Source organism: Sus scrofa, chromosome 9 (genome assembly GCF_054392235.1).
Source record: "Sus scrofa isolate SSC_HxYL_T2T_F1_AM1 chromosome 9, Sscrofa_HxYL_maternal_Yorkshire_Landrace_v2.0, whole genome shotgun sequence".
NCBI lineage: Eukaryota > Metazoa > Chordata > Mammalia > Artiodactyla > Suidae > Sus > Sus scrofa.
This window is the reverse complement of record NC_139391.1, coordinates 133,976,574-134,003,673: the sequence shown is the minus strand read 5'-3', so window position 1 is coordinate 134,003,673 and position 27,100 is coordinate 133,976,574. Positions and strand designations below refer to the sequence as shown.

General features: G+C 47.4%; 1 protein-coding gene across 7 annotated transcripts in view; it reads right to left on the bottom strand.

Annotated features, from left to right (window-relative positions):
• PTPN14 (protein tyrosine phosphatase non-receptor type 14) overlaps positions 1-27,100 on the bottom strand; it is a 365,153-nt gene that overhangs the window by 13,153 nt on the left and 324,900 nt on the right. For 4 of the 7 annotated variants that reach the window (XM_084978023.1, XM_084978022.1, XM_084978025.1 and 1 more), the window contains 8 exons: positions 27,004-27,061; positions 23,211-23,289; positions 18,487-19,964; positions 13,267-13,533; positions 12,037-12,255; positions 8,161-8,289; positions 5,039-5,273; positions 191-354 (listed from right to left, as the gene is read on the bottom strand). In XM_084978023.1, coding sequence (XP_084834149.1) covers positions 191-354; positions 5,039-5,273; positions 8,161-8,289; positions 12,037-12,255; positions 13,267-13,533; positions 18,487-19,964; positions 23,211-23,289; positions 27,004-27,061 — 2,629 coding nt within the window. The remainder of the gene's footprint in view (positions 1-190; positions 355-5,038; positions 5,274-8,160; positions 8,290-12,036; positions 12,256-13,266; positions 13,534-18,486; positions 19,965-23,210; positions 23,290-27,003; positions 27,062-27,100) is intronic. The other 3 variants (XM_084978026.1, XM_084978028.1, XM_084978027.1) reach the window with 1 other exon arrangement.

The following is a 27,100-nucleotide window of genomic DNA, read 5'->3' as shown; positions in this document are numbered from 1 at the left end:
ACCGAGCAGTGAAAGGCAAAAGACAAGGAAGGCTGTCAAAGTCAGAGCGCGACTAGGCATCACGGGTCTGGAAAGGTCTTGTCGGGGGAGAGGAAAGAATGCCCTGGCAATGGACGGGCACGGGGGAAGGCCTGGGCACGGTGTAGAGGGGTGCCCCCGGTGCAGGACTCAGAAGCCGGGAACGACTCACTTCATTATGCTCCAGGCAGTAGATCATGAGTTCAGAAAGGATGACCACGCCCGTCCTTCCCACCCCGGCACTGCAGTGCACCACGATGGGGGGGTGCCGGTTCTTGGTGCCTTCCAGCATGCTGTTGGTATGGCGACGGACCGACTGGATCTCCTCCAAGTAGGCTGCAAGACAAAATGCAAATCTTGTCACTGAAGTCCTACACGGCTTTGCATATAAGTGAGGAGGGGGGAAAAAAAAAAGCCCTGATGGTGAATTTTTTTTTAAGTGACAATAATTTACAGTTCTTACAAGACACTAATTATTTGGCTGGTACCCACTGTATAGTCCTGGATCCAGAAAGGACCAGCTGGGAGTCAATTAGTCCATGGGAGAAGTTGTTCTTTAAATTAAATAGTTCTTTTTTTAAAAATTAAATTCTGTTTTCCCCTCTGCAAATCCCAAAGTCCCCCAAGCAGATGATTCTCGACATTACTTGCAGCAATTCCTACTATTAACAGACTGGGATCAGAACACCAGCTCAGTCCCCTTGAAACGCCCGCCTGTCAGAGCCAATTTCTGGTGGGAAGAGCGTCCATCTGCCCTTTCTTCCTCCCCTCACTGAATGAGTGAATGTCAGCCGAGGCTTGACTCCATTTTTATTTTTATTTCTGGCCATGCCCATGGCAGGTGGAAGTTCCCCGGCCAGGGATTAAACCCTCAAGCTTCAGCAGTGACACCACTGGGTCCTTAATTCACCAAGCCACCAGGGAACTCCTTGACTGTATTTTTAGATTTTTAAATAGACCTGGAGGAGAGGGGCTGGTTTTTGTAGCTTGAATCCCATGTGGTTATGTGAGTAGCTCAAAATAACCCCCCTCTCTTTGGGGTAACATATGTTTCGGATGGAAATGTCCTGCCACCTCCGTTCCTTTGCAACATCTGCCTGGTCCCACAGGGCTGTGCAGGGCACTGTTCACGCCTCCACTGGGCACAAATGAAAGATTACTCAATACACGTCCTGAAGATTTTTTTTTTTCATGATCATGGAAAAAAAAGACGAGTATATACATGTAATCCTCAAATAGTCCAAGAACCAGAAAAAGTCAATTAGTAATTGAGATTTTACAGAAGATGGATGGTTCAGAGAAGCAGATTTGAAAATTCTTAATACTCAGAAAATCTCACCCCTATGCAGGGGGGGGAAACACAATGAGGACGGAAGCTCAAACTGCTGAAGAAAAAACACTGCATTCAAATCATTTACATACAACGAATAGGAACTCCTATCTTCCTTTATAAGCTTAGTTAATTAGTAATCTGAGGTCGTTTACGCAAATAAACGTTTACCACCACCACCAATGATGTAAAATGAGATGGAACGAAACAAAAGAGGGAAGGCATTCTGAAGTGACCAGATAAAGCGGCTGCTCTTGGTACCAGACACAAGCTGAATACCGAGCATGGAATTCCCTTCAGCTTCTGTTCAAAGGGCAAAAGACATGACATTCTCAGATAGCAGGCAATGTTCATACACAAGAGACAAAGTTTTTCTTGTGCTAAATTTAAGACAATTTAAAAGGAATATTGATTGGGGAGTTCCCGTCGTAACGCAGTGGTTAACAAATCCGACTAGGAACCACGAGGTTGTGGGTTCGGTCCCCAGCCCTGCTCAGTGGGTTGAGGATCCAGCATTGCCGTGAGCTGTGGTATAGGTCGCAGACGCGGCTCGGATCCCGTGTTGCTGTGGCTGTGTAGCAGGCCCTGAGGTTCCAGCTCCAATTCGACCCCTAGCCTGGGAACCTCCATATGCTGGGGCATCGGCCCAAGAAATGGCAAGAAAGACAAAAAATAAAATAAATAAATAAAAGGAATATTGGTCAATAAAGCAGATGCCACCATCAAATGGAATTTCCTAAGACACACAGAGACTGGATTTAAATGGATGCCTTCTCCAGCAATCATATTAATAAAATTCCTTAAGCTGTAACTCAGTGAAGACTTCTGGAGGCTGGAGGACAGTTTGACCCAGTTCTTGTGCATCAGGTAATCTAAGCTAAACACGGGCAAAAATCTTCTAAAACTCTTCAAAAGCTAGAGAGCCAACATTTCTAAGACCCTGCCCAGCACACCAGACCTGAGTTTCTTAGAAACACAAATTAATAAATTTATACTGTTTAAAAATATTTTCTACATATTTCAGTAACTTAGATTGGCCTGGCCTCAAAATGGTTCTGATTTAAAAATTTTGAATACATTTTTAACCATTTTGGAGTTCCTGTTGTGGTGCAGCAGAAATAAATCTGACTAGGAACCATAAGGTTGTGGGTTCGATCCCTGGCCTTGCTCACTGGGTTAAGGATCTGGCGTTGTCACAAGCTGTGGTGTAGGTCACAGACACAGCTCAGATCCTGTGTTGCTGAGGCTGTGGCATAGGCTGGCACCTGTAGCTCTGATTCGACCCCTAGCCTGGGAACCTCCATATGCCGTGAGTGGCCCTAAAAAAAGCAAAGCAAAAAAAAAAAAAAAAAAAAAAAAAAAAAAAAAAATTTGAAACCATTTTGTAAACTCAATCTTTTTTTTTTTCTTTTTTTTGGTCTTTTTGCCATTTTTTGGGCTGCTCCCCTCCCGCGGCATATGGAGGTTCCCAGGCTAGGGAATCGAATTGGAGCTGTAGCCCCCGGCCTACGCCGGAGCCATAGCAACTCGGGATCCAAGCCGCGTCTGCGACCTACACCACAGCTCACGGCAACGCCAGATCCTCAACCCTCTGAGCAAGGCCAGGGATCGAACCTGAAACCTCATGGTTCCTAGTCGGATTTGTTAACCACTGAGCCACGACGAGAACTCCCCAAACTCAATCTTTCATTAAAGCTGTTAATCAATCATTAAACAAACCTACTTTTTAAATTTTTTTTATTCAAGTAGAGTTGATTTACAATGTTGTGTTATAATGGATCTACTTTTGTTTTCATTTTCTGAATCTTGCCTCTCATAAAGCAATGAGCAACCGATGACCAGAAAGGAATAAAAAGAAAACTGTCATCAGGAAAGAAAGTTCTGCAGACATCACTGTGCTCCTTACTAATATTTTGAGCTACAGGTAACTGACCTCAGGCCAACCACTAACCCACTCAAGATCTTGCTCTAGATCCTTTGATTCCAATCATCTTTCTTTCTTTTTTTTTTTTTTTCCTGGCTTTTTAGGGCCTCACCCGCAGCATATGGAAGTTCCCAGGCTAGGGGCCGAATCAGAGCTGCAGCCGCCGGCCTACACCACAGTCACAGCAACACCAGATCCAAGCCGCATCTGCAACCTACACCACACAGCTCACGACAACGACGGATCCTTAACCCAGTGAGCGAGGCCCGGGATTGAACCCGCAACCTCATGGTTCCTAGTCAGATTCATTTCCACTGTGCCATGATGGGAACTCCCACTCATCTTTCTTATTTTCAGTGTCCAGCTCCTCAAGGACCATCATCACTTTAGTGGGAAATGAAATACCTGTGCTGGTGAGTAAGTCTGCCTCGAAATCTCTCTCGGAACGTGTGAAGTGGTACTTCCAGGTACTTGAAAACCTGTGCGCTCTCTCTCCTCCCCCCTCCCCTCCCTACTCAAAATAAAATCTTTCTCTAACATCCTCCCGCTGCGGGGGTCAAGCTCTCTTGCCAGTGGGTGAGTCAACAACACAGCAGGCATAACCAGTGTGCAGGGAACCTTTGGGTCATCTTTTTAGCTGGCTCAGGAAGGAATGGGGTTTTCCACAAGTGCAGGATGTTTCAGGCAGACTGTGGAAAGGAAGGGGGGGTGGGGGGCAGACTGACCGCAGCATCGGATCTCACCCCCGGACTGTGATCATTGGCCTGCCTTCCCCTGGCGACGTGCCTTGAAGACTAAGAGTGTTTCATTTCCGAGTTTGAAGCGCCTGACTCAGTGCCCAGCACGTGGTAGGCACGCACGCAGTTTGCAGTTGTCCAAATACAGTACTGCATACGATTTGGGTGAATTAGTTTCTAAGCTAATGATAATCTTGAAAAACTATGTATGCGTTCATGAATCAAAAAATGATCGTTTCGAACACTACCAACCAATTGCAATAATTCTTAGTATCTTTAATCATGGGTACGAAAAATTACTGACTGGGATTTACTGCTATAGTAAATACGGGGCTTCTGAAATATAAGTGTCCATGAGACATCTTTTTTTACTTGATTGCTCTGTGTTTTTTCTTGCGGTAAAATATACAGAAGATAAAATTTACCATTTTAATCATTTGACAAGTGTACATCACATGAAGTATACATGAAGTGCACAGTGGCGTTACGTATATCATACTGTTGCGCAACCACCATCACTGTCCAGGTCTAGGACTTCTTTGCGGTCCCAAACAGAACTCTGCATCCATCAAACAAGAACTTCCTATTCCCCTCCCGCTTAGCGCCTGGTAACCTCTATTATACGTTATATTGTTATCAAGTTGCCTATTTTGGGTAACTCATATATAAGTAGACTTACACAATATTTGTCCTTTTGTGTCTGGTATTTTATTTAGTATAATGTTTTCAACGTTCAGATGTGTGACATGTACCAGACTAGTTATGTATTAATGATTAGCTAAAGGTCTATATCAAAGGAGAACCAATTAGTTTACTATAGTTTTAGTTTATTGGCATAAAAGTAACAAGAATATGATAAATGCTATGTAGTAGCCTTTGTTCTACACATACTCTGTGAAGTATTACATACTTCAATGTTATGATACTTTTGCCACTTAAGAGAAAGTTTCCTCTCTTTCCATTTCACTTCCAACTGATAAGACCATTGATGCTGCTGCTAAAAATCCCAACGGGGAAGAAAAAACTTACACAAAAATCCTTGGACATCCTCTGGGCAGCCGTGATCTGGCCAGTCAGTGTATTGCAAATGCCACACCGTCCTCTCCTGCCCGGACAAGAGGTGCTTGACCTTCAAGCCTGTGGTTGCATAGCAACCAGAATCTGTTCGGAACTTTGTGGTGACCTTGAACTTGCCATAGGTGGCTGAGCTGTGCTTGGAACCCAGCTTGGGCCAGTATCGGTGGCTCTTGGTTCGTCCGCCTTCCTGAATCACACACAGAAGCAAAATCGGACATGAGTCAGGGGAAGCTCTTAGCCTCTTCCTATTAAAGTCTGAGGACAGCAAAAGATGCAAATGGCTTCTAAGTCACTGACTCAGGAGCATCGGGCAGCATCTATCACAGTAGATCCTATGCATTTTAGCCAAGCCCAATAATAAGATTTACCACACAGTTACGTCAATGGAAAACTTTAAAGACTCACAACAGGGCTGCAAGTGCATGACAGAAAGAAGAGCCAGCACAAAGGACAGAGGCAGGAACAAGCTAGGGTGTTCACAAAACAGAACGGTCCTCAGCGTGGATGGCCGAGAGGGGGTCAGAGGGGCCTCCTGCTCCACAGCACAGGGTTGGGATTTCACGTCATGGACAGTGGGAAGCCACAGGAAGGTGACAAAGTGACCTTAAACAGAAGAGTGACAGGTCCCGGTCATCATTCTAGGTCCCACTTCTCATTCTCCACCGTCAGCCCTGGGCTCCCTCCGCTACACCCCATGGACCGCGGACACGGGCTCCATCCTCTAGTGTCAGTCTCACGTTTTTCAGCCTCACTCGTTGTTTTAGTTCCACTGACCACTGAGGCAGGAGGAAACTGGCCAGGCCCCCTTCCTCACTCCCTCGATTTGATAATCTTTTCTGAGGATGTGCATGCTTGACCATTTACAAAACGGGATCCTCCGTGGTTTTGCGATTACAGGAGTGGGGGTGCGGGTGGAGCGATGGTGGCTTAGAAGAGGGCTCAGGGCAGGACACAGGTGGAGACAAGAGCGGAGGGTACAGAGCTGGGGGAGTGGGTGGCAAGGGCTGGGGCGGGGGCTTGCTCTCCAGAGGCGCCCCGCCAGCTGACCCACTCACACACACAAAGCGACACATCTTCGGGTGGCACAAGGAATCTTCCCTGAGTCTTCTGGTTGAACGGAGTCTTCTTAAGTTAGAAGCCCCCTGCCTCTTTTATTTAATAATCCTGGGAAAAGCAGGTTTATCTTAGGCCTTTAATCTATGCCACTGCTGAGTATCGAAATCAATCACAGATTTCAAAAGACTGGAAGCCTCAGCTGCCTCCCAGATCGCTGGACTTTGTGTGCCGAAGCCTGGCCCCTTCTTGTCATGCAGGTTTCAGCTCATATGCAGCCTCCTCAGAGGGCCCTGGGCTGCCATCTCATCTGAAGTAACCCCCGCCCCAGTGCTCCCCCCATCCCATTGCCTGGCTCCATTTTCCCCACAGCACTTAGCCGTCTCTGAGCTGCCTTTATTTCTCCGCTTTGCACTGTAAATCCCTCTAAGATGCAGGCTCTCTGGGGACAAGGATCAGGCCTGTTGTGTTTACCACCACACCCCTGGGGGCAGCGCAGATGTAGGTACACTGTATTAAGTTGAATGCATCTCTTCCACGGATGCAATTCAATAAAGTAAGAAAACTGAGTTTTCTTTTGTTTTGCTTTGCTTTTTAGGGCTGCATCCCTGGCATATGGAAGTTCCCAGGCTAGGGGTTAAACTGGAACTATAGCTGCTGCCTATATCAGAGCAACACCAGATCTGAGCCAGATCCATGACCTACCCCACAGCTCATGGCAATGCCAGATCCTTAACCCACTGAGCAGTGCCAGGGATCAAACCCACATCCTCACGGGTTTGTTACGCTGGGCCGCAATAGGAACTCCAGAAAACTAGGATTTTTAAGCAGCATTTACTCTCTGTGGGAAGGTGGGATAGAAAATCAGCCTAGAGAAGTATAATGGGCTTTATAGAGCCCAAGTCCTCTCACCACTACCTTCTAATGGGTTGTTCTGGAAAGCACCTGTTCAGAATAGTCCATAAAAGGAAGATTACTTTTTTTCACTTCTTTCTATTCCCTACCCTTTAAAAATTGTTAGGAAACAGGTATGCAATACTATCAGTATGGTTTAAAAGAAGGATGAAGCTTGTCCCTTAAATGACTTTAAAACATAGGTTAAAATTTAATGAAAGGAGTTCCTGTTGTGGCTCAGTGGGTTAAGAACCTGACACAGTGCCCATGAGGAGGTGGGTTTGATCCCTGGGCTCACTCAGGATCTGGCATTGCCACAAGCTGCAGCGTAGGTCACAGATGTAGCTCTAATATGACCCCTGGCCTGGGAATTTCCATATGCCACAGGTGCAGCCATAAAAGAAAATAAAATTTAATGAAAGAAACAAAAGGAAGTGGTTAAAATCTAAAAAAAAAAAAAAAAAAAAAAAAAAACCTGACAAGAGAAGAAACACAAAACTTCTCCTAAAGACAGCAAACTCCAAGCAAACTGCTAGGATGACTGGTTGTATATGCCAGTTTTTGTAACACCACAGAGAGTTCTCTAGTTACCAGCGAAAATTTATGTTTGACTTGGCAAAGGAAGAAAAAGATTTTTTTCCCTCCTCTCCCCAGAGAATAGAGGCTTCTACAGGAACAACCACTTCTGGTCTCTTTTCAGCTGATAAGCAGGATGGCATGTGAGCTGGCCGTGCCTGGGCATACATGCCGGATTATCCAGAGCCGCCCAAAGTTCTCGAACTCCAGTGCAAAGATCAGTGCTTTGTTTGGCATATACAAGTGAGCTGGCTGAACTGATAGCTGGTTCGTTTTTGTGTGTTTGTTTACTTGTTTGATTTTAGCTCATGGTGATCTAAGGATAAGCCTTAAAAGCTGGATGAAAATGGGACACAACAATCAATTACCTTTGGAGAAAAAAACAAAGCTATATGGAAGGAAGGAATGAAAAAAGAGGCAGATCAGAGAGAAGAGGGTTTGCAGAGAAAAGGTGGGGCAGGAAGGAGGGGACAGCAAAGCCGCTGACACAAAGCCCATCTTTTGCCCCCCCCCCCCCAAGGGACAGATGGCTGTGCGGCCATTCCCCTTACCTCCTCCGCGGTGACCATGGCGATCACGTTGGCTCCCTGTTCCCACACCATCTGCCAGAAGTCATGGCATGTGTGTGGCAGGGGCCCCTGAGTGGCGATGTAGTGCCATTCTGCCCCACCAACCACCACCTGGAAACCAAGGAAAGCACTGGTGAATAACCCCAAATCCAGGACAGACTTACTTGCTGACCCTGGGTCCTTTTGCATCCACCTAAAAACCTCAGATAGTATTTTTTTAGACCAAATGTGTTATCACTAAGAAACCTGAGACCATGATGGCTAGTGACACATTCTTATACTTTTTGCCACTTAAGTTTATTAAAATATATCTCATCATTTTTGGTCTGAAACCCACAGTAATTATGTGCAAACGAGCGCACACCAAAAAACATATATATGTGGGAGTTGCCTGGTGGTGTAATGGTTAGGATTCAGGGATTTCACCTCTAAGGCCCAGGTTCAATCCCTGGTCTGGGAACTGAGATCCCACATCAAGCCACTGGCCCAAAAAACAACAACAACAACAACACACACACACACACACACACACACACACCTACATACACAATATTACATGCATATATGTGTGTACAACCTAACAATTTGTTACAGAAGTAAGTTATGTTTCCAATGTGCAATGTACTGATAACTGCCATTCTTTTCTCTTTTTTCTAGTCTATTCCATTAAAAAACAAAACAGGAGTTCCCATTGTGGCACAGCGGAAATGAATCGATTAGCAACCATGAGGTTGCGGGTTCAATCCCTGGTCTTGCTCAGGGGGTTAAGGATCCGGCGTTGCCGTGAGCTGTGGTGTAGGTTGCAGACGTGGCTCGGATCCCGCGTTGCTGTGGCTCTGGCGTAGGCCGGCAGCCATAGCTCCGATTAGACCCCATAGCCTGGGAACCTCCATATGCTGCGGGTGTGGCCCTAAAAAGACAAAAGACAAAAAATATAAATAAATAAATGAATGAATGAATAACAAACAAAACAAAAGACGGCAAAACCCAAACTGCTCCTGACGGCTAAATTGATTTCACACCCAACAACCACAGTGTGGTTCACAGTTTGAGAAACGATACGCCATGGCATCCTTTAAAACGTCTACTATGGAATAACACCCCTTTGGGAGTAATGTCTTTCTATCACTGCCCTGATATGTGTGTGTCATAAATCTCTGCTGTACCTGCCACTCTGTGAGTGCCACGTCCAGGAGAGGCACGATGAAGGCACGCAAGCCGATGGTCTATGCTATTTTATCATTACCTTCCCCCCGTGCAGCCCCACAGCGTCCAGGGGAACTCTGGCGTCCTAAGAGGATTTTGGATGAAATCATTACCCCGTGCAGCTCAGGGTGATCCTGGGAGGATAACTCTGTAGCTATAAATAGCCACAGCAGAGACTCCCTGATAAGTTGTGCCCCACATGCTGAAGGTCGTGCGATCAGGATGACAAGGTGGCCCTTGGAGGGACCTTTCCAGGTTTCCCTCGTTCTTGTGCCTGGACATTGCCAAGCAGGCTCCCTTACTCTAGACAGTTCTAGGGGTAATGGAGTGATCGCTGGTCGGAACTTTTCCCCTCATTTATTTTATGAAACAATATACTAACTTGATTTGAACAAAAACAATGTCAGTTATTGTCTCATTACACAAGACATGTTTAGGTCAAAGCTGGCAAGCGAAACCCATTTTCCAAGTACTGGTGGGAGATAACATTCACATATTTGTTGGCTGGCTAGGAGTTTGGCTTATCTGTGGAATTGTGATTTTAAACATTCGCCTCCCTGGCACCCAACATATAGGAACCATAAATACTTCCAGAGCATGCTGCTGCCTGGGGCTTTTCAGCATATTCCAAGTATTGACAGGAGGGTATTAAAAACGGCATTAAAAACACCACTGCCAATGCTACCGAGGTAGATTTCGCAGATGTGATTCTACCTCTGGAGCAAATAAATCTCTGTTCTGTGTTAACGGCTGCTTGGAACCCAGGGAGAAAACATTGGCGAGATATACAGCCCTATTCCAAAAACACGAGGACAAGTTCTTGCAAGCTCTCTGGGTCTATTAAATGCACTCCTGTCTAATCCGGATCCACAGGATGAAATGCGGACGCTGGCGAATGTGGAGGAAGGGACATGTCTGCTAACACACCCGTGGGTACCGCGCACACGGAGTGACAGCTTTTTCCAGAGAGCAGATGGAAAATGGGGGCGGCGATTTGGCCAAAGGAAGAAGATCGTATATTTATAGCTGTGGAAGATTTCTGCAGACACTCCAGCAAGAAGCAGCTGTGTGATCTGCCTCTTCGTTGGAAGACATTATTTTGGTCCTTGTTTCGTCATCTAAACTAAGCCCAGGAAACGCACCACGGTCAGTGTCCTTCGAAGTTTCCTGGGGCTCAGTTTTTATTGTTTTAGTTCTCATTCTCAGATATAAGAGAAAAACACACATCATGACTCGTGACAGTGGTGCCATCCTGCTCCTTCCGACGGGACTTTCTGATGCTTAAAAAAATAAATGTGGTTCTGTAGGCTCTGTGAACAAAAACCATACACCCAACCATGGTACATTTTCCATATTCTGCACCAAATCTGTGAGAAGTGATCACACAAGCCAGACACCTGGCTGTATTTTAGAGGCTCAAAGGAACCTACCTGTAAGTCAGCTACAGTTGAAAAGTCCAAAGAAGGAAGGAACTGATGCTGGGTGAGGCCAGAGGTAGGATTCTAAGGTTACGGATCCTAACAGACTACCGATATCAACATTGTATTGTTGAAAAAAATCCTGTAACAACTGCTTGCACCTTAATATATGAATAATTCCTCTTCTTCAGAGGTCAGAGCATCTGGTGACATTCCCAACAAAGCTGTTCTGCTATTAGGGGCCCTGAGGAAGGTAAGCCATTTAGGAGACCCCTGCATGTACAATGTATCCACAACCCTAAATTCTACCTGAAGGGAAGCTAAGCTGACGACTGATCGTCTAGGAAAGACCGAGACAGGAAGTTTTAGGGTGTCTGAAATAGTAACAAAAGTATAATGACCCCAGTGCACTGAATACTGAGGCAAATCTTGCATGATTCATTAGCAGCTGCACCTTTATGGTCTATGTTTACATTAGCCTGCGCTTCTAAATGTCATGCAAATTTGGGACTTGAGCTGTAAAATGCCCAACTGGTAACATTACAAGGGAGAAATGGTTACGTTTCTGTGGCTTAGAACATCCCCAAAATGCCAGTGACAGAAATACAATGCCTGTGACTTCCAAGGCCTCCACTGTCTGCAAATTACAAACCGAGAGGGACAAGCCTCAGCTTTACTTGCGAGTTGTTTTGTTTTTTGTCTTTTTGCCATTTTCTTGGGCCGCTTCCGCGGCATATGGAGGTTCCCAGGCTAGGGGTCGAATCAGAGCTGTAGCCCCCGGCCTACGCCAGAGCCACAACAACTTGGGATCCAAGCCGCGTCTGCAACCTACACCACAGCTCACGGCAACGCCGGATCCTGAACCCACTGATCAAACCCACAACCCCATGGTTCCTAGTCAGATTTGTTGACCACCGCGCCACGACAGGAACTCCTACCTGTGAGTTTTAGGGACAGTTACCATGCACAGAGAGAAAAAAAAGTTAAATCCTCTGTAAGCAAGCAAGCTGCAGAAATGGCTGACCTGATGTCTTCCCCAAGGCCACCAGGCTTCTTCCTCTCTGCAGGAGCGGCACGGCCTTGCCACTGACTAAGAAAAGCACAGGACCCTCCCTTGGGATTTGGGGACAAGCCGGGATGCACAGGGGCGGGCGGTAGGCTTTTCTCCTCCCTGCATTTTACGCGTCAGCCGGGCCATCCGTAACCAGCCTGGCCAACAGGCCCGCCTCCTCACCTTGATGTGGGAGGCGTTGATGTAGCCTGTGCTGTTCTCTTTGGTTGGTATTAGTTCCACGCGGTTCTCCTCGTAGGGGACGACCTCGCGGATTCGGCTGCGCTCCGCGTTTTCCGGTAGAGCCGCGGTGCTGAAAACGCCGTTGGCCTTTTTCTTGGGAATTTGCTCGTACTCTGTGAACACCATCCCCTCGTCCAGCTTCTTCTTCAGGGTTCTGAACTGCAACAGAAACTGGTCTTCAGCTCTCCGAATGGCCTTAGCCCAAGCCTCGGACGAAACCCCCCAGATTCCCTAAAATATTGCCAAGGAAAGTGTGTGTTAAGGAGTTTCAGGATGTACAACGAAGGCTTGACCATTTGGGCTCACTGTTCACCACAGGGCTAGTTTCTCTGGTCCAACAGCAACCACCTTCTCCGTCATCCCTTAAACAGAACACATCTGCAAGACCAGGCAAGAGCTAAAGCTCAAAATCAGTGTTTTTTTTTAAATGAGCATCTCTGTTTAAAGGTCCAGTGATAAGGAGACGGTGAATCATTATCCAAACATCCTTTTCGCCACTGACATAACTATTTTCACTGTATTTTAAGATACACTGGCCCACGGTTCTCTAGGTCTAAGGATTAGATGCCCCCTCTCCCCACTCCCCAGGCCAAGTGAGTGATTACAATAACACGGTATTAATCGGAGGAAACGATTCCTCTTAAAGACCCTTCTGGCTCTGAGAGCATTCTGATACTTCATATATGCTGGCAAAAACTGACAACCTCATCTTGTTCGCAACCTGTTTCTTAACCTGACAGCAATTTCAAGAGCTAAAGGAACACGTTTCTTCCTCTGAAGGAAGACTACCATGCAACCTCTGTTTGCTTTCCAAAACCCAAGTTCTCACAGTGCATTACCCTAACAATTATACATCAGCCATATGTTATAGCCACGTAAAGGGCCATAAAAGAATCCTATAAATGCGTGTGCAAAATAATCAAAAAGAATCACCCCAATAAAGGGTATGTGTCCCCCCGCCCCCGCCCAGAGAGCATAGCAATGGAGAGCTACAGCAATAGTTTTGTGAGAAAAAGAAAGAGGCCCAGAGAAATTGAGTGACTGGACCAAGGCCACACAGCTCGTTAGGGGGAGGGCTCTTCAGGTGGTGTCATTGACCCAACCTGACCAAAACCCCATGAGATGTTGGAAAGGATCAATTTTGTGCAGCACAGACCAGGTCTCACTCACCTTCAACGTGAAGAATGAATCCGTCAGAGAAACCTTGGTGCCGGCATGTCTGAACAAGGAGAGAGTGCTGGAATCCAAAGACCCCAGAGAATGAGTCACGTGTTTGACGAGCCCAGCGCTTACCCTCTCGTCCATGGGAACGCGAGCGGCATCAACGCGGCTCTCTTCCCTCCCCGAGCCCCGAGCAACTGAGAGTCCGTTCAACGCTGCCAACATCAGTGGCCTCTTCTGCGCCTCCAGGCCTGCCATCTTCTGCTTCTCTAGATTCTTGCGGCAAGAAAAGGCATGTTTTCATTGTTTGTAATAGCAGGAGAATGCTGGAATGTGTTTTAATCTCCCCAAATCTGCAACTCCCCAGCCAAGGAATGCAGACAATCACCATTAGCGGGGCACATTCAAACACAGCCTTCCCACGGCTCCTCCAGGCCTCCTGAGCTTTTATTTTAAAATGTTGGAAGGAACAAACACACAAACAAACAAGAGCAAAGACTCCCTACAAACACACCCTGCCACGGGGCTCACAGAAAAACAATGCAGGAGTGAGACACTTGAGGAAGATGAAGGCTGAAGATGAGACAAGGGAAAGAGAAACGGTTTCAAACCTTATCACAGTGATGGACCTTTTATGCAGAGGAAAGGGTTAAAACCTTATAAAAACTATGTGTTGCTCTTTGAAGACGTGAGATACATACATAAGTGGAGAAAAACCTTCCCAAGTTTCCACTAGAGGGGCTAAGACTGTATTGAATCTGGTCCCCAGGAAATCCTAGCCCCAGAACGAGGGCCAATGTGGTTTAGCAAACTCGCTAATACCCAAGCCTGGGCCCACCTGAGATGACCCAGCTGGCATTACCCCTCCTGCTCCATCCAGCGGGCCCGAAGGAATGCAGAGCATGACCCCTGAGGGCCACAGTGGGCATCACCAGATGTGACTGAGCTGTGGGAGAATACGGACCCGAGGCAGAGCAGAGAGACCACACTGGGAAATGCTCAGAGGCTCACACCTGGCCCTTGCTTGTGGCGGTCTGACTCCTCTCTCTCCTCACCTGCAGACGCCCCGAAACGGGATCAGTGGGCGCCCCGGGTGTTTGGTCTCACGTCCTCTCTGCTGATGGAGGTATGAACGAATCTCCATTTACTCACTTCAGGCAAGGAGCATTCCCCCCGTCCCCAGCACATCATTTTGGCTTACAAGACAGAAGAACACAGGGACTTCATAAAGCATGCCAACAGATGGGTCCTGCAGAGTTTAAGAGTCTGATCCACACGGAAGTGAAGCCAATTTGCGGGGTCCTTTGGGTTCCACGGAGGAGGGAGTCATCCTACCCCTGGTTTCTCATCACACCTTCAGGCACCTTTTTTTTTTCTTTGTCATTTAAAAGTTTACTCCCCAGGAGTTCCTGCTGCGGCGCAGTGGGTTAAGAATCCAACTGCAGCAACCTGAGTCCTCACCGGGGACCACCTCTGGGATTTGGCTGCGTTCAGCATTTTCTGGTAGAGCCGCTGTGCTGCAAATGCCCTTTGCCTTTTTCTTTGGAATTTGCTTACACTCTGTGAACACCATTCCCACATGTGGGATCCCTGGCCCGGCGCCGTGGGTTAAAGGATCCAGCAGTGCCGCAGCTGTGGCTCGCATTCAATCCCTGGCCTGGGAACTTCCAAAGACACTGCAGGTACAGCCATAAAAACAAACCAATAGAAATTAAACATTAAAATTTCCTCGCCAGAGAAGCATCTTGACAAGACCATGGTGTTGGTAGATGACAGAGTGGATGATTCTAACCGTGGGTGGAGGGGATTGTGTTATACCCCCCGCAAGCGTCCCTACTTCCCCTCAAGGCACCTACAGTCAGAATGGAGCCCTGGCCTTTGTGAGTGATCCTGTCCGTGAGATGCTTCGTCCAGTGACGGGGCTGAGCCCCATCAGATACAAGGGGCATCTCAGAGGAGGATGAACTATGAGAAAGGGAGAAAAGTGCCAATATCGACAAAAAAGTATAATATTCTTAAGAACTGCCCTGGTTTCTCAATCCCAGGCAGCTGTTGAGAATCTGGGGGGTTTTGTTACTTTATTTGCTTATGAGTTTGCTTTTGTGAAGTAGAATCCCACCCCCCACCCCCATTATCTCTTTAAGCATCTGTCACTCATCTCCAAAGTTTTGAGAAAACACTAACTTCGAGGGGGAGGAATGGTTCTAAGGCCCTCCTGACAGTCCTCCAGCTTCCTTCTCACCCCCACCGTAAGGTGACCCCAACTGAGCCCGAAGCAAAAGGCAGCTTGTCTTTCTCTTAGCAGTTCCTCACTTACCCTATCAGCTTATTACCAGAGATAAAAAAAAATAATAATTCATTCAAAGATGTGATCTGGCCTTTTCTCTTCCCTGTACCTGATTTTGAGTTAGGGGACTCCAGACACTGAAGTGTCTTCAAGGCAGCCTGAAGAGCCAGAAGAAGGAGGTGTTAAGACAACAGGCCTGAATCGTCCATCAATTGGACAAGCAGCTCCAGAATTGCGGAGAGGTGCCTGCAGGGCAAATTCCCACCATGGCTGCCCCTCCAGTTCCACTGAGTTACACGTTCTCATTGCCTTCTTATGCTACAGAGGCCCTGACAGCCTCCTCTGGGAGGGCAGACAGCATCTGAGATGTGGGGAGGGCATGGCACCGTTTCTTTCTTTTTGCTTTTTAGGGCCGCACCTGCGGCACATGGAGGTTCCCAGGCTAGGGGTCCGTCCAATCAGAGCTACAGCTTCCGGCCTACACCACAGCCACGGTAACCCCAGATCTGAGCTGTGACTGCAAGCTACACCGCAGCTCACAGCTACTCAAGATCCCTAACCCACTGAGCGAGGCCAGGGATCAAACCCACAACCTCTTGGTTCCTAGTTGGATTTGTTTCCGCTGCGCCACAACAGGAACTCCGCAGTGAGTTTCTTGATTAAAGAAAACAAAGACCCATTCCAAGCTTCAGGGACAGTGGCACTGCCGCCATCCTGCCTGGCACACTGGAGCCACTGGCCCCCTGAAGAGCCTCTGAGACCTGCTCTGAGGTCGAGATGCCAGCCAAGGGTGGCAGTCCTTGAGCTCACAAGTGCGTAGAATTTGGGGAAAAGTCAGGGGAGGTGCCATAGGGATGGGTACTGGCATTCCTGCCCTAGCGGAGGGGTAATATCAACTAGTCTCTATTCCCCAAATGAATGAGATGGGAAAGCACATGCGACAAACAGTGGAAAAGGCTCCCGCTCCTTGGTGACAATGCATGAAGCTGACGTAGGGCGCCAGGGCTCTGAATTTAGTTAGCCACAGGCTTTTGTTTCATACAGGTAACCAGAGAAGAGGATGAAGACAACCAAAATGAGGCTAGGGGACCAAGTAGGTGGCAAGAAATAGGCAAGAGGCAGGGTAATTAGCAAAGCTGAATGACTAGATTGATGAGATTGACAGGTTCTCAATGCAGAGTTGTGTCAAAGGGGCCTGAGGCCAAGCAGTGCTGAAAAATCCCTTTTTTTGTTTTTTACCAATGATTACTTTTTCCAAACTCGGAAAGCTCTCCCCGCAAGGCACCCACCCCCGCATTTTATTCCATCCCTCAACCAAACAGTTTAATTTGCCAGAGGCACAGGCACATCTTTCACAATTTCCCTCTAGGTTTGCGAAAAGTGGAAAAAGTTATGCCGGTACCAAAGTCTTAGCAACACTCTGCCAAAGGCCAACACTGTGAGGCTGCGAATGTTCTGAAGGTTTGTCTAAAGTAGGACCGTTGCTATGGGTTAGATTCCTAAACCTAGGAACTTGGCTTCCTTAAAACTCTGCCTCCTTCCTCTTCTTTACAGGTTGATTTTCAGTGGAGCACTGGGGAGACTGAAAAATGAGCATCTAAAAGAACTCCATCAAAGCAAATTTTCAGTTCCCACTGCTCTGTGGTTCCTAAAATAAGCCCTGGCTATCTTATGGTACAGGTGCTGCAGAGGAGAAGTCAGTCTGGGTTTGAGTCGATTTTATAATGAGAAGATTTCTGTTTTTTTAAGAGAATGAAAATTTCCAGGACAGGAGTTCCTGCTGTGGCACAGTGGAAACGAATCGGCCTAGGAACCATGAGGTGGTGGGTTCGATCCCTGGCCTCACTCAGTGGATTAAGGATCTGGCATTGCCAAGAGCTGTGGTGTAGGTCACAGACGTGGCTCGGATCCTGCGTTGCTGTGGCTGTGGTGTAGGCCGACAGCCATAGCTCCGATTGGACCCCTAGCCTGGGAACCTCCATATGCCGCAGGTGTGGCCCTAAAAAGTGGAAAAAAAAAAAGAAAGAAAAATTTCCAGGACAAGCAACAATGGCACTGTGAAATAATTTTTAAAGTGGGAACTACGATGTAGCAATTTTCTCAGGAGTGAGAGATAAGTGACTTTGCTGTACCAGGCCTCCATCTGTTTCCTGCACACCCTTGCTCTGGCCACACACCAGCCTTCCGGATGACACACACCCTGAAGAAGGGCTACTTATGTCTAATATCAGGCATCCTCACATGTTGTGTGTGCAGGTGTGTGTGTGATTATGCACGTGTGAACTCTTGATAGAATAAGCTCAGTGGTGAATTGAAGCTCAATGCTTAAGTCTGAATTTCTTATAATCCATTGAAAGGAGATTTGAACATAAAGCCAGACACAGCATCGTCTATATCGATGAGCCACTGTGCCATCTAGATCCACACAGAAAGCTGTGCTTTGATGGGATACTGCTCTTTTAACATCACATTGGGGGCAAACATGGGTTCCCCTGACAAAACCAAAACACCCAGAGATGAAGGAAGGCAAGTCCCTAGCGGCTCATGCAATGGGAAGTCTGACCGTGAATAAGCACCCAGTGGCTTGTCCAGACACCAACTGCAACACCACCCACCTCCGAGACCCTAATTCCATCACAAAACCTGGCACCATGCACACCTAGGAGAAGCCATGCATGAGAATGGAATGTGGATTTGAAGGAACAAAAACGAAGTTTTGGGAAATGAAACACTACCCGTCTGAATGCCAAGTGATTTTTAAATCCTTGCCACATGCCCTGAATAAACCTCGTGCCTTTTCCTGGCTGCCCAGAGGAGGTACGCTTGAGCCGTGGCAAAGCAGCGGCAGCGGCTGTGCTGGGGTGGGGGGGGGGGGGGGAAGGCGGGGTAGACCAGCTGTTCAGCTGTCTGCCCAAAGGTGCCCCGGGAGAGGAGGCGCTTACCCGAATCATCATCTCTCTCTCTATGATGCTGTCCTCCAGGGAGAACATCTCCGACACGGGCCTCTCCTTCACGGGCTCCTTCTTGGCCCGCTCCTTCACGCTCGTCAGGTCAGGCTCTGAGAGGGATGGGCCGAGTGAGGCCCCGTTGACGGCCAGCTGGTCGGCCCGGGAGACACTGATGGCCGTGGCTGGCCCGTGCCTCAGGACCCTGGCTCTGGCGATGGCAGGAGGAAGGCACCCCTGGTCTTGCCGGAGCGCCCCGTTGCTCACGCTTTTCCTGGGCCCGGGGTACTCGGGTGGGGGCTTGTTTGGAATCCGGGCTAAGGCGGCCTGGAGCTGGGCGCTGTACTCCATCTTCTCCCGGAGCCCGGGGATCTGGGGCACCGATTCCGGAGCCTCCTCCTCCTCCTCCTCGCTCTCGCTGCTGTGGATCAGCATCGTGGCATCTGAGAAAGTCTTCTTGTGGTGATACGGGGGCAGCTGGGGGACCTCGTGGCTCGCGGGGACCTCCGCGGGCGGCCCTGGCTCGCGGAGCGTGTTGCGCCGGGCCATGGGGATGTTGAGCGACTTCAAGGTCATGGCCTCCATGCCCCGCACCATGCTGCTCATCACCTCCAGGCTGTGGCGCTTGTGCACCGTGCCGTGGTGCTTGGAGGCCGTGAGGGGCTCGCTCACCTCCTGGAGAGACTGGTGCACCACCGGGGAGCTGTCTTCCTGGAAGGTCTTCACCGACAGCTGCACTTTGCGAGTCACCAGGTCGGGGCTGCTGCCACTGACGTACTTATGGCGGTGGCTGGCGAGGTCTGGGGTGCTGGTGGCAGGGCGGGGCCGTGGATAGGGGGGTGGCGGCCGGAAGAGATAGTTTTTGAGCATATGGGCCGTGCTGTAGTTCTGGGGGCCCTGCAGCTGCATGTTGGCCAACTCGGGGGTGCTCACCGTGTGTGAGATGGCACTTGCCCCCGGCTTGCTTGGCACCGTGGTGCTCTTTGGGCTGATCTGGTCCGAGGGACTGACCAGTTTGTTCCCATAGCCCCCTGGGGGCCCGTAAGGGACAGTGTAGGGGTGCCTCTCCCGCATCTCGGGCTGGCTGTACACCAGATCCTCCGGCTGGTTGTAGGCATGGGTGTTGATGATGTTGAGGTTTCGCAGGGACTGGCTCTGGCTGTCCGTGTGCACCATGCCCCTCTTCATCTGCCGCATGACTGTCTCATAGTCGGGGGTCGGCCGGTAGGACGGCACGATGATGGCGCTGTGCCGGTGGCTCGGGATGTAGTCGGCCCGCATGATGTCACTCCCAGGGATGCTGAGGCTGGAGGACACAGGAGAAGCCTGGATGAAGCTCTGGGAGCAGCTGAGGGAGTTGACGCTATGGACGCTACACACACTGCCATTGGTGACAGTGCCATTCAGATAATTTAAGTCCAGGCTGTTGTGCGAGTTGCAATACAGGGCTTCTTCATTCCCATGGAAGATGCTGTCTGCAAGAAGTCAGACAAAGGCATATGAACCGCCATGCCATCCTGCTTCAATCAAGTTCATCTTCACCGTCATGGGGTTAATTTTTAATTAATGAAAGTCATAGAAAGTAAAACCTATATGCATGACTGGGCCACTTTGCTGTACAGCAGAAACTGACACACTACTGTCAATTAACTGTACTTTAATAAAAAAAAACAACTTTTTTTTTTTTTGTCTCTTAGGGCCTCATTCTCAGCATATGGAAGTTCCCACGCTAGGAGTGGAATCGGGGCTACAGCTGCTGGCCTATGCCACGGCCACAGCAACACGGGATCTGAGCCCTATCTGTGATTTACACCACAGCTCCCGGCAATGCCAGACCCTTAACCCACTGAGCAGGGCCAGGGATCAAACCAAGTCCTCATGGATCCTAGTCGGGTTCGTTACCACTAAGCCAAGACGGGAACTCCAAAAAACTTTTTAAATAAATAGAGATATCAAGTGAAAAACATAAACCCGCTGAACAGTAAAATGAAAAAAAAAAAAAAAAAAAGTGAAATCTCAGGTGTCCACCCACAGGTTGCACGGAAAAACTGGTCATTTCTTGGGCAAGATGCCAACATACAGAAGGTGCACTTTAAAGAACACTAAAAAGAGAGAGTGAATCTAGACAAAGAAAACGCTATGCACACGTGGAAACATTTTCAACTGCGTCAAGTTCTCCATTTGGCCGTAAGCTTTTAAATCCGACACCAGCCACGGACCTCACACTGGAAAACCTGTCCTCTTATTCAGACCTCAGCGATAGGACTGGATATTCGGGCCCCAAGTCAAGAACTTTAATGGGGCATTAGATTTGAAGTTACTGACTACTTGGAGCTGACCTTCTGGCTTGCAAGAGAAAAGGTCCCTGTACGGGAGGGACTCTGGAGCAGCCATCAAGACCCAAGACAAATAACACAATCAGGATGTCAGCACACATGGCTGCTTTGTTCTGATCAGCGACCAATGGAGGGCAAAGTAAGAATCACACTTTTTTTTAGCCATTGTCTAAAGCCCTCCTCTAGAACTGGTTTCATCCCTCAGGTCAGTTTCATGTGAAAACTGGTAATACTTTAAAGAGGTGCCTAAAGAGATGTTAAGTAGATTTCTCAAGTCAGATCCCTTCTAGGCATCCAGAGTTCCCTCGACACACAAACACACCCCATACCATGCAAGTGTGCGCATGCGCACACACACCCCTAGGGAGGCAAAGCAGAAGGCAGAAAAGGTAAAAAAAAAAAACACCTAGAAGGAGTTCCCGTCGTGGCTCAGTGGTTGACCAATCCAACTAGGAACCATGAGGTTGCGGCTTTGATCCCCGGCCTTGCTCAGTGGGTTAAGGATCTGGCATTGCCGTGAGCTGCTGTGGTGTAGGTTGCAGACGCGGCTCGGATCCTGCGTTGCTGTGGCTCTGGCGTAGGCCAATGGGTACAGCTCCGATTCAACCCCTAGCCTGGGAACTTCCATGTGCAGCAGGAAGCAGCCCTAGAAAAGGCAAAACAAACAAACAAAAAAACTAGAAAAGGTGACTGAAAATACTCAGCTGTCATCTGAAGAGTAGCAGCACAGACCAGATGAGATGAGATGAGGCAGGCAAAAAAAAAAAAAAAAAAAAAAAAAAAGAGAGAGAGAGAGAGAGAACATACATCTAATGGGGTTTGAAGCAGGGCAACTTTGCTACAGTGCTTATAAAAAGTCCTGTTTTATTCAGAAATAGAGTCACAGACATAGAAAACTTATGGGGAGTTCCCGTCGTGGCGCAGTGGTTAACGAATCCGACTAGGAACCATGAGGTGGCGGGTTCGGTCCCTGCCCTTGCTCAGTGGGTTCACGATCCGGCGTTGCCGTGAGCTGTGGTGTAGGTTGCAGACGCGGCTCGGATCCCGCGTTGCTGTGGCTCTGGCGTAGGCCGGTGGCTACAGCTCCGATTCAACCCCTAGCCTGGGAACCTCCATATGCCGCGGGAGCGGCCCAAGAAATAGCAACAACAACAAAAGACAAAAAAAAAAAAAAAAAAAAAAAGAAAACTTATGGACTCCCTAGGGGAAAGGGGGAGAGAGGGATAAATCAGGAGTTGGGGATTGCTGTACACACACTACTGTACATAAAACAGACAACCAACGAGGACCTGCTGTATAGCACAGGGAACTATACTCAATATTGTGTAACAGCCTATGAGGGAAAAGAAGCTGGAAAAAAGATCTGTCTGTATCACTGAATCACTTTGCTGTAACCTGCAACTAACACAACATTGTAAATCAACTATGCTTTTTAAAAACAATTTTTTTAAAGGAGTGTTTTGCTACATTGAATCATCTTGATTATCTCAGTTTCTGCACTCATACTTCAACAGTGCAGAAAGATTCAAAACAGCTAGCCTACGATAACACAGAAACTAATTATCCATTTTGCATTCTGTCAACATCCAATGTTTGATCCCACCCCTTTCAGGAGATGCAGTTAGGAGAAAGATGAAGAGCACAGGCTTGAGAGTCAAGATACCAACTTTCACATCCAAGCCCCTCCAATACCCTTTCCGTATCCCCGTTTCTTTATCTGGAAAGTGGAAATAATAATAGGACATATCGCACAGGTTTATTCTGAGAACTAAATGAGACAACACGGTGCAAGTGCTTAGAACAAATGCTTAAGGAGAGGACTTGCTCTATAAATGCTAACTGCTGAAATAATTTTTATAGGAATGGGTTTTTCCCACACATTTTGCATGGGAGCATTTAGGGAGAAAAAGAGGAATAAAACAGTTTCACAAGTACACTGAGAAAGGGGCCGGTGGCAGTGATGGGAAACAAGAGCTCAAACGCAGGGCTGGGATTCCGTGTGTATTTCTTTCCATTATTCTGGATGCCTGTCTTCTCTGTGACCAGGAAACCCTGCCTGCCTGTTAGAAGCTCTCTGATGCTGGCAATGCGGGTGAAGACTATTCCACTCGGCTTAGCTGTCTCTCTCTTCTCTAACCCTCCTACGTGGAGGAGGAAAAAGGAACTGGCTCGCTGCCTTCCCCCAAACTCCCTCTGCTCTGGGGAAGTTTACCTCTCAGGGGTAAATGATACTGTCTGCCTTTCGCAAGTCCAAGCTGCTGCCTGCTGCCATTTAGACAACGAGAAAGTTAACACATCACTGTCATCTAAACTAAATAGGGTCAGTAGCAATCACGGGTACTCAGGTGTGCATCGTAAGAAGGGACAACGGCCAGCCAGGGTTACCTTGCGAGGTGTGCGTTTCCGAGTAGTGTTCGCCACACTGGACGTGCACGGGAGGCAAGATGTACGGCTGCTGCCGGGGCTGAAACAGAGAACACAGCATAGGTGGGAGGCCTTGGCACCAAGGCCGAAACTCTCACGAGAACCAGCCCGTGCCGGGGACAGGCCCCGTCACTCACCCTGACTGCGGGGAGGGGAGGCACGCTGTGGCTGCTCCGCCCTCCACCCTGGACCCCACCCTCTGCTCAGCTTCTGCACCCCATCTCATCACTGAGCTTGGGACAGGAAAAACAAGAAGGGGGCTGTGGGGAGGCTGGTTCAAGGTGAAAAAGAGGCTGCAATCAACGTGAAAGAACCGATTTATAATCTGTTTTGTGACAGACTTGCTAAACTCCCAATGCCTTTTTTTGCCACGCCCACAGCATGCAGAGGTTCCTGGGCCATGGATCAAACCTGTGACACAGAAGCAATCCTTGCCACTGCAGTAACAATGCCAGGTCCTTAACCTGCTGAGCCACCAGGGAACTCCCCTATGCCTCTTTTAAAGGAATAAGTCAGTACACTCCCTCCTGGAGCCCCAAGCTCATGACATCGGCACAGCTGTACCTAAACCCTATCTCACAGTGTCACATCAACCTCAAATAGGGACAGGGGAGTATTAACCTGGGCCCAATGGCAAATTTACACAGAAATCTGAAATGTGACCCCTGACAATGGGATACAGTTCCAAAGACCATGTACTGAACCTCTCATCTCAGAACCAAATGTGGGAAAGCCTCTCAGAGAATCCAGTTCGCCCACCCATCTGCCTCTTCGGTGAAGACTCTTTACCCGAAGACTCTTACAGACTCCACCCGCCCAAGGCCCTGCTGCAGAGGAGAGTAAAACTTTTAGAGAATAAAACCAAAATGCCTAATGGTGTCAATATTTGGGGAGCCAACAAAGGAAAGACGGTAAGTCGCTCATCTAGAGCAAGTCATTTAACCTCAGCAGGTTTCAGCTTCATGTTAATCAAATCAAGCCTCCTCCCTCCCACATTACCCATTTTATTTATATATTGGGGTTCCAGGTAAGAGTCTGTTTGAAGAAAGAGTTTTGATGCTAAAAAATAAACTTTAAGCTTGTCAATGACCAAACAGGATGATCTTTTATATTGCCATTTGATTATTTTAAAATTAGCTCTATAGAGAATTAATGTACATAGTACTTCTTTGGGAAAGTTGAGATCAAGCCAAAAAAAAAACCCCCCAAAAACAAAACAAAAGAAAAACAAAAACAAAAAACCCCAAAGCCAGCAGGGGTCACACTTTCTCAGAAGAACACTACACAGAATCTGAAGCTGGGTAAATAATTGATCTATTATTTCCTTTGATACAAATAATGTTTAAGCATCAAAAGGGCATAATAAAGAAGGTAATGAAGATAAGAAATCCAAAAACTAAAAAGACTCAGGGGGAAAGAAATAAAGAATTGAAATTAATCTAAAAATACAGTTCAGGGTGCCAAAGAAAAGGTTATTTTATCAGTTCACCTAAATCGGCTCATGGTAAGTTTTTGAGAACTAACTTAAAAACAGGTTTCCTCTTTTGGGTAATATCTAATTCAATTCAATTTTTTCCGTGATTTGACAGCCAGTTTTTAGGCTTAAAAAAAAATTCTATACATACAGGATTCATACAAGGGAGTAGAAACACACAGCAAGGCAAAGTTGGCTCACCTCTGCCTTCTTTTGCTCTTATTTAACAAAAAAAAAAAAAAAATCCTATAAGTTAGTAAGTAACTATTTAGGAAAATAATAGATAATCCTTCAAACACCATTTCAGGATTATTTATTTATTTATTATTGCTTTTTTATTTTTTATGGCCGCACCCATGGCATATGGTCATTCCTGGACCAGGGACTGATCCCGAACTCAGCTGCAACCTCTGCCACAGCTGGGGCAACGCCAGATCCTTTAACCCAATGTGTCAGGGCAGGGATTCAAACCTGCACCTCTGCAGCATCCGGAGCTGCTGTGGTCAGATTCTTAACCCACTGTGCCACAGCGGGAACTCCAGGATTATATTATTGAATCCATCTTTTACATATTCCAATATATTATTCTATTTCTTTAGAGACCAACGAATACAAAAACAAATGAGATGCCACAATATAAGAGCCAGAAGGGCCAGAGTAAAGACAGCCATCAGTAGCCCTCGTTATCAGCTAGGAAGCCAAAAGGAAATAATGTTATCTGGTTTTACTCTCACTCATCCCAAGGAAGTCTTGGTGAAATAGTTTAATCCTAAAGAGCAGAGGAAAGGGAGAGGCCAGGAGTCTGACTTCTCATGGATCAGCTTCATCCAAATACAATAGGAAAGCCTCTGTATCTTTTCCAGGTAATCAGGATGAGATCAAGTCACGAGATAGCCCTAAAATGCTTTGCCTCCCCTGGTGATTCATGGACACAGTGAACATTCATCTCACTAGGAAGACACGCACACTCTATAAAAGGGAAAAGGAAAATAACTTCAACAAAGGAGAAGAATAAGGAAACCACTGCCATCATCGGTACTTGAGAGGAGAAGCCCAAAGCAGCCTTCTGCATCTCTGAGGCAAGGACCTTTTGTGAGATTCTGTGCATTAACATGGAGTTTAAAAACATGCACACAAGGTCTCAGGGATTATTATGTGGTGATACGATGCTCAAACTCCAGAACTCTAATAAGAGTTCATGCCAATGCATTATCCAGAAAAAAAAAAACCCAAAAAAACAAAACCTCAAAACTTTCCTTTTAAAAGACAAGTTAGAACCATACCATAGGGTATATATCGTGCACGAAGAAAGATTCAACTTTGCTGTCAACTTAAAGGAACTGTCCACCTAGAAACATTTAAAGGTTACATGTTCACTTTGATTTTGTGTAAAACAAAAATAACCTAAAACGAAAAGAATTATGACTTAAAGCAAGTAGATACGTTAAAGGAAACCACTTCTCCCACATCTTGCTCTACCATCCTGAAGCTGTTCTCAAAATCAAACGCAGTTTATGGCAGAACACAGACACCAAAATGAGAGCTGTGTTTCCTTACTCAAATGATGAGGCGAGCAGTTAAAAAAAAAAAAAAAGCTAAGGTAGGTAGAAAAAATGGATCAATTCAAATTCTGTTGGCCTGAACATTAGAAAATGTGCAGTTCACCTACCCCATTGAATATTCTGAGACCATCAACTAGACACATTCAATTTTTGCCCATTTAAAGTAGTCACTGGAGTTCCCTGATGGATCCAGGGTCATCACTGCTGTGGCGTGGGTCGCCGCTGTGGCACAGGTTTGATCCCCGGCCCCAGAACTTTCGTGTGCCATGGGCGCAGCCAAAAAAGTAATAATCATTTTCTGACTAGTTTACTAGGCTCTACCTATGGCAGGAAATGCAGAATAATTAGGTGATTATAACTGAAGACAGGTCTATATGCATTAAACAGAAACAGTGATAAAAGCCAGTGTGGGGGGGGGACCAACATGTGGCAGGTTGCATGCTGATGGAACATGGTCTCATGGTCCTGGAGCAAGATTCCCGGGCCGGGGTGGGGGGGAGACCCTGAGTCACACTTAGAGAAATGACGGACATGGGTGGGCATAAGAGGACAAAACGGGTGTGCATCACACCTGCAAGGCAGACTGATACCCTTCTGTGTTCTCACCAGGTCTCACCTGGCCATGATGCCCCAGACACCCCTCCCCTCAAATTAACAACAGAAGGACTCTTGTTCCCCAAGAGTCTGAAGACTTGAAAACAGAAGATTTCATACATACCAGGGAGGACCGGCTCCAGGTGGGCTGGCGTCTGATAGGGGGTGGAGAATTTGATTGTCTACACAAAAAGGTGGGAAAATGAGGATGGTTATTAGTA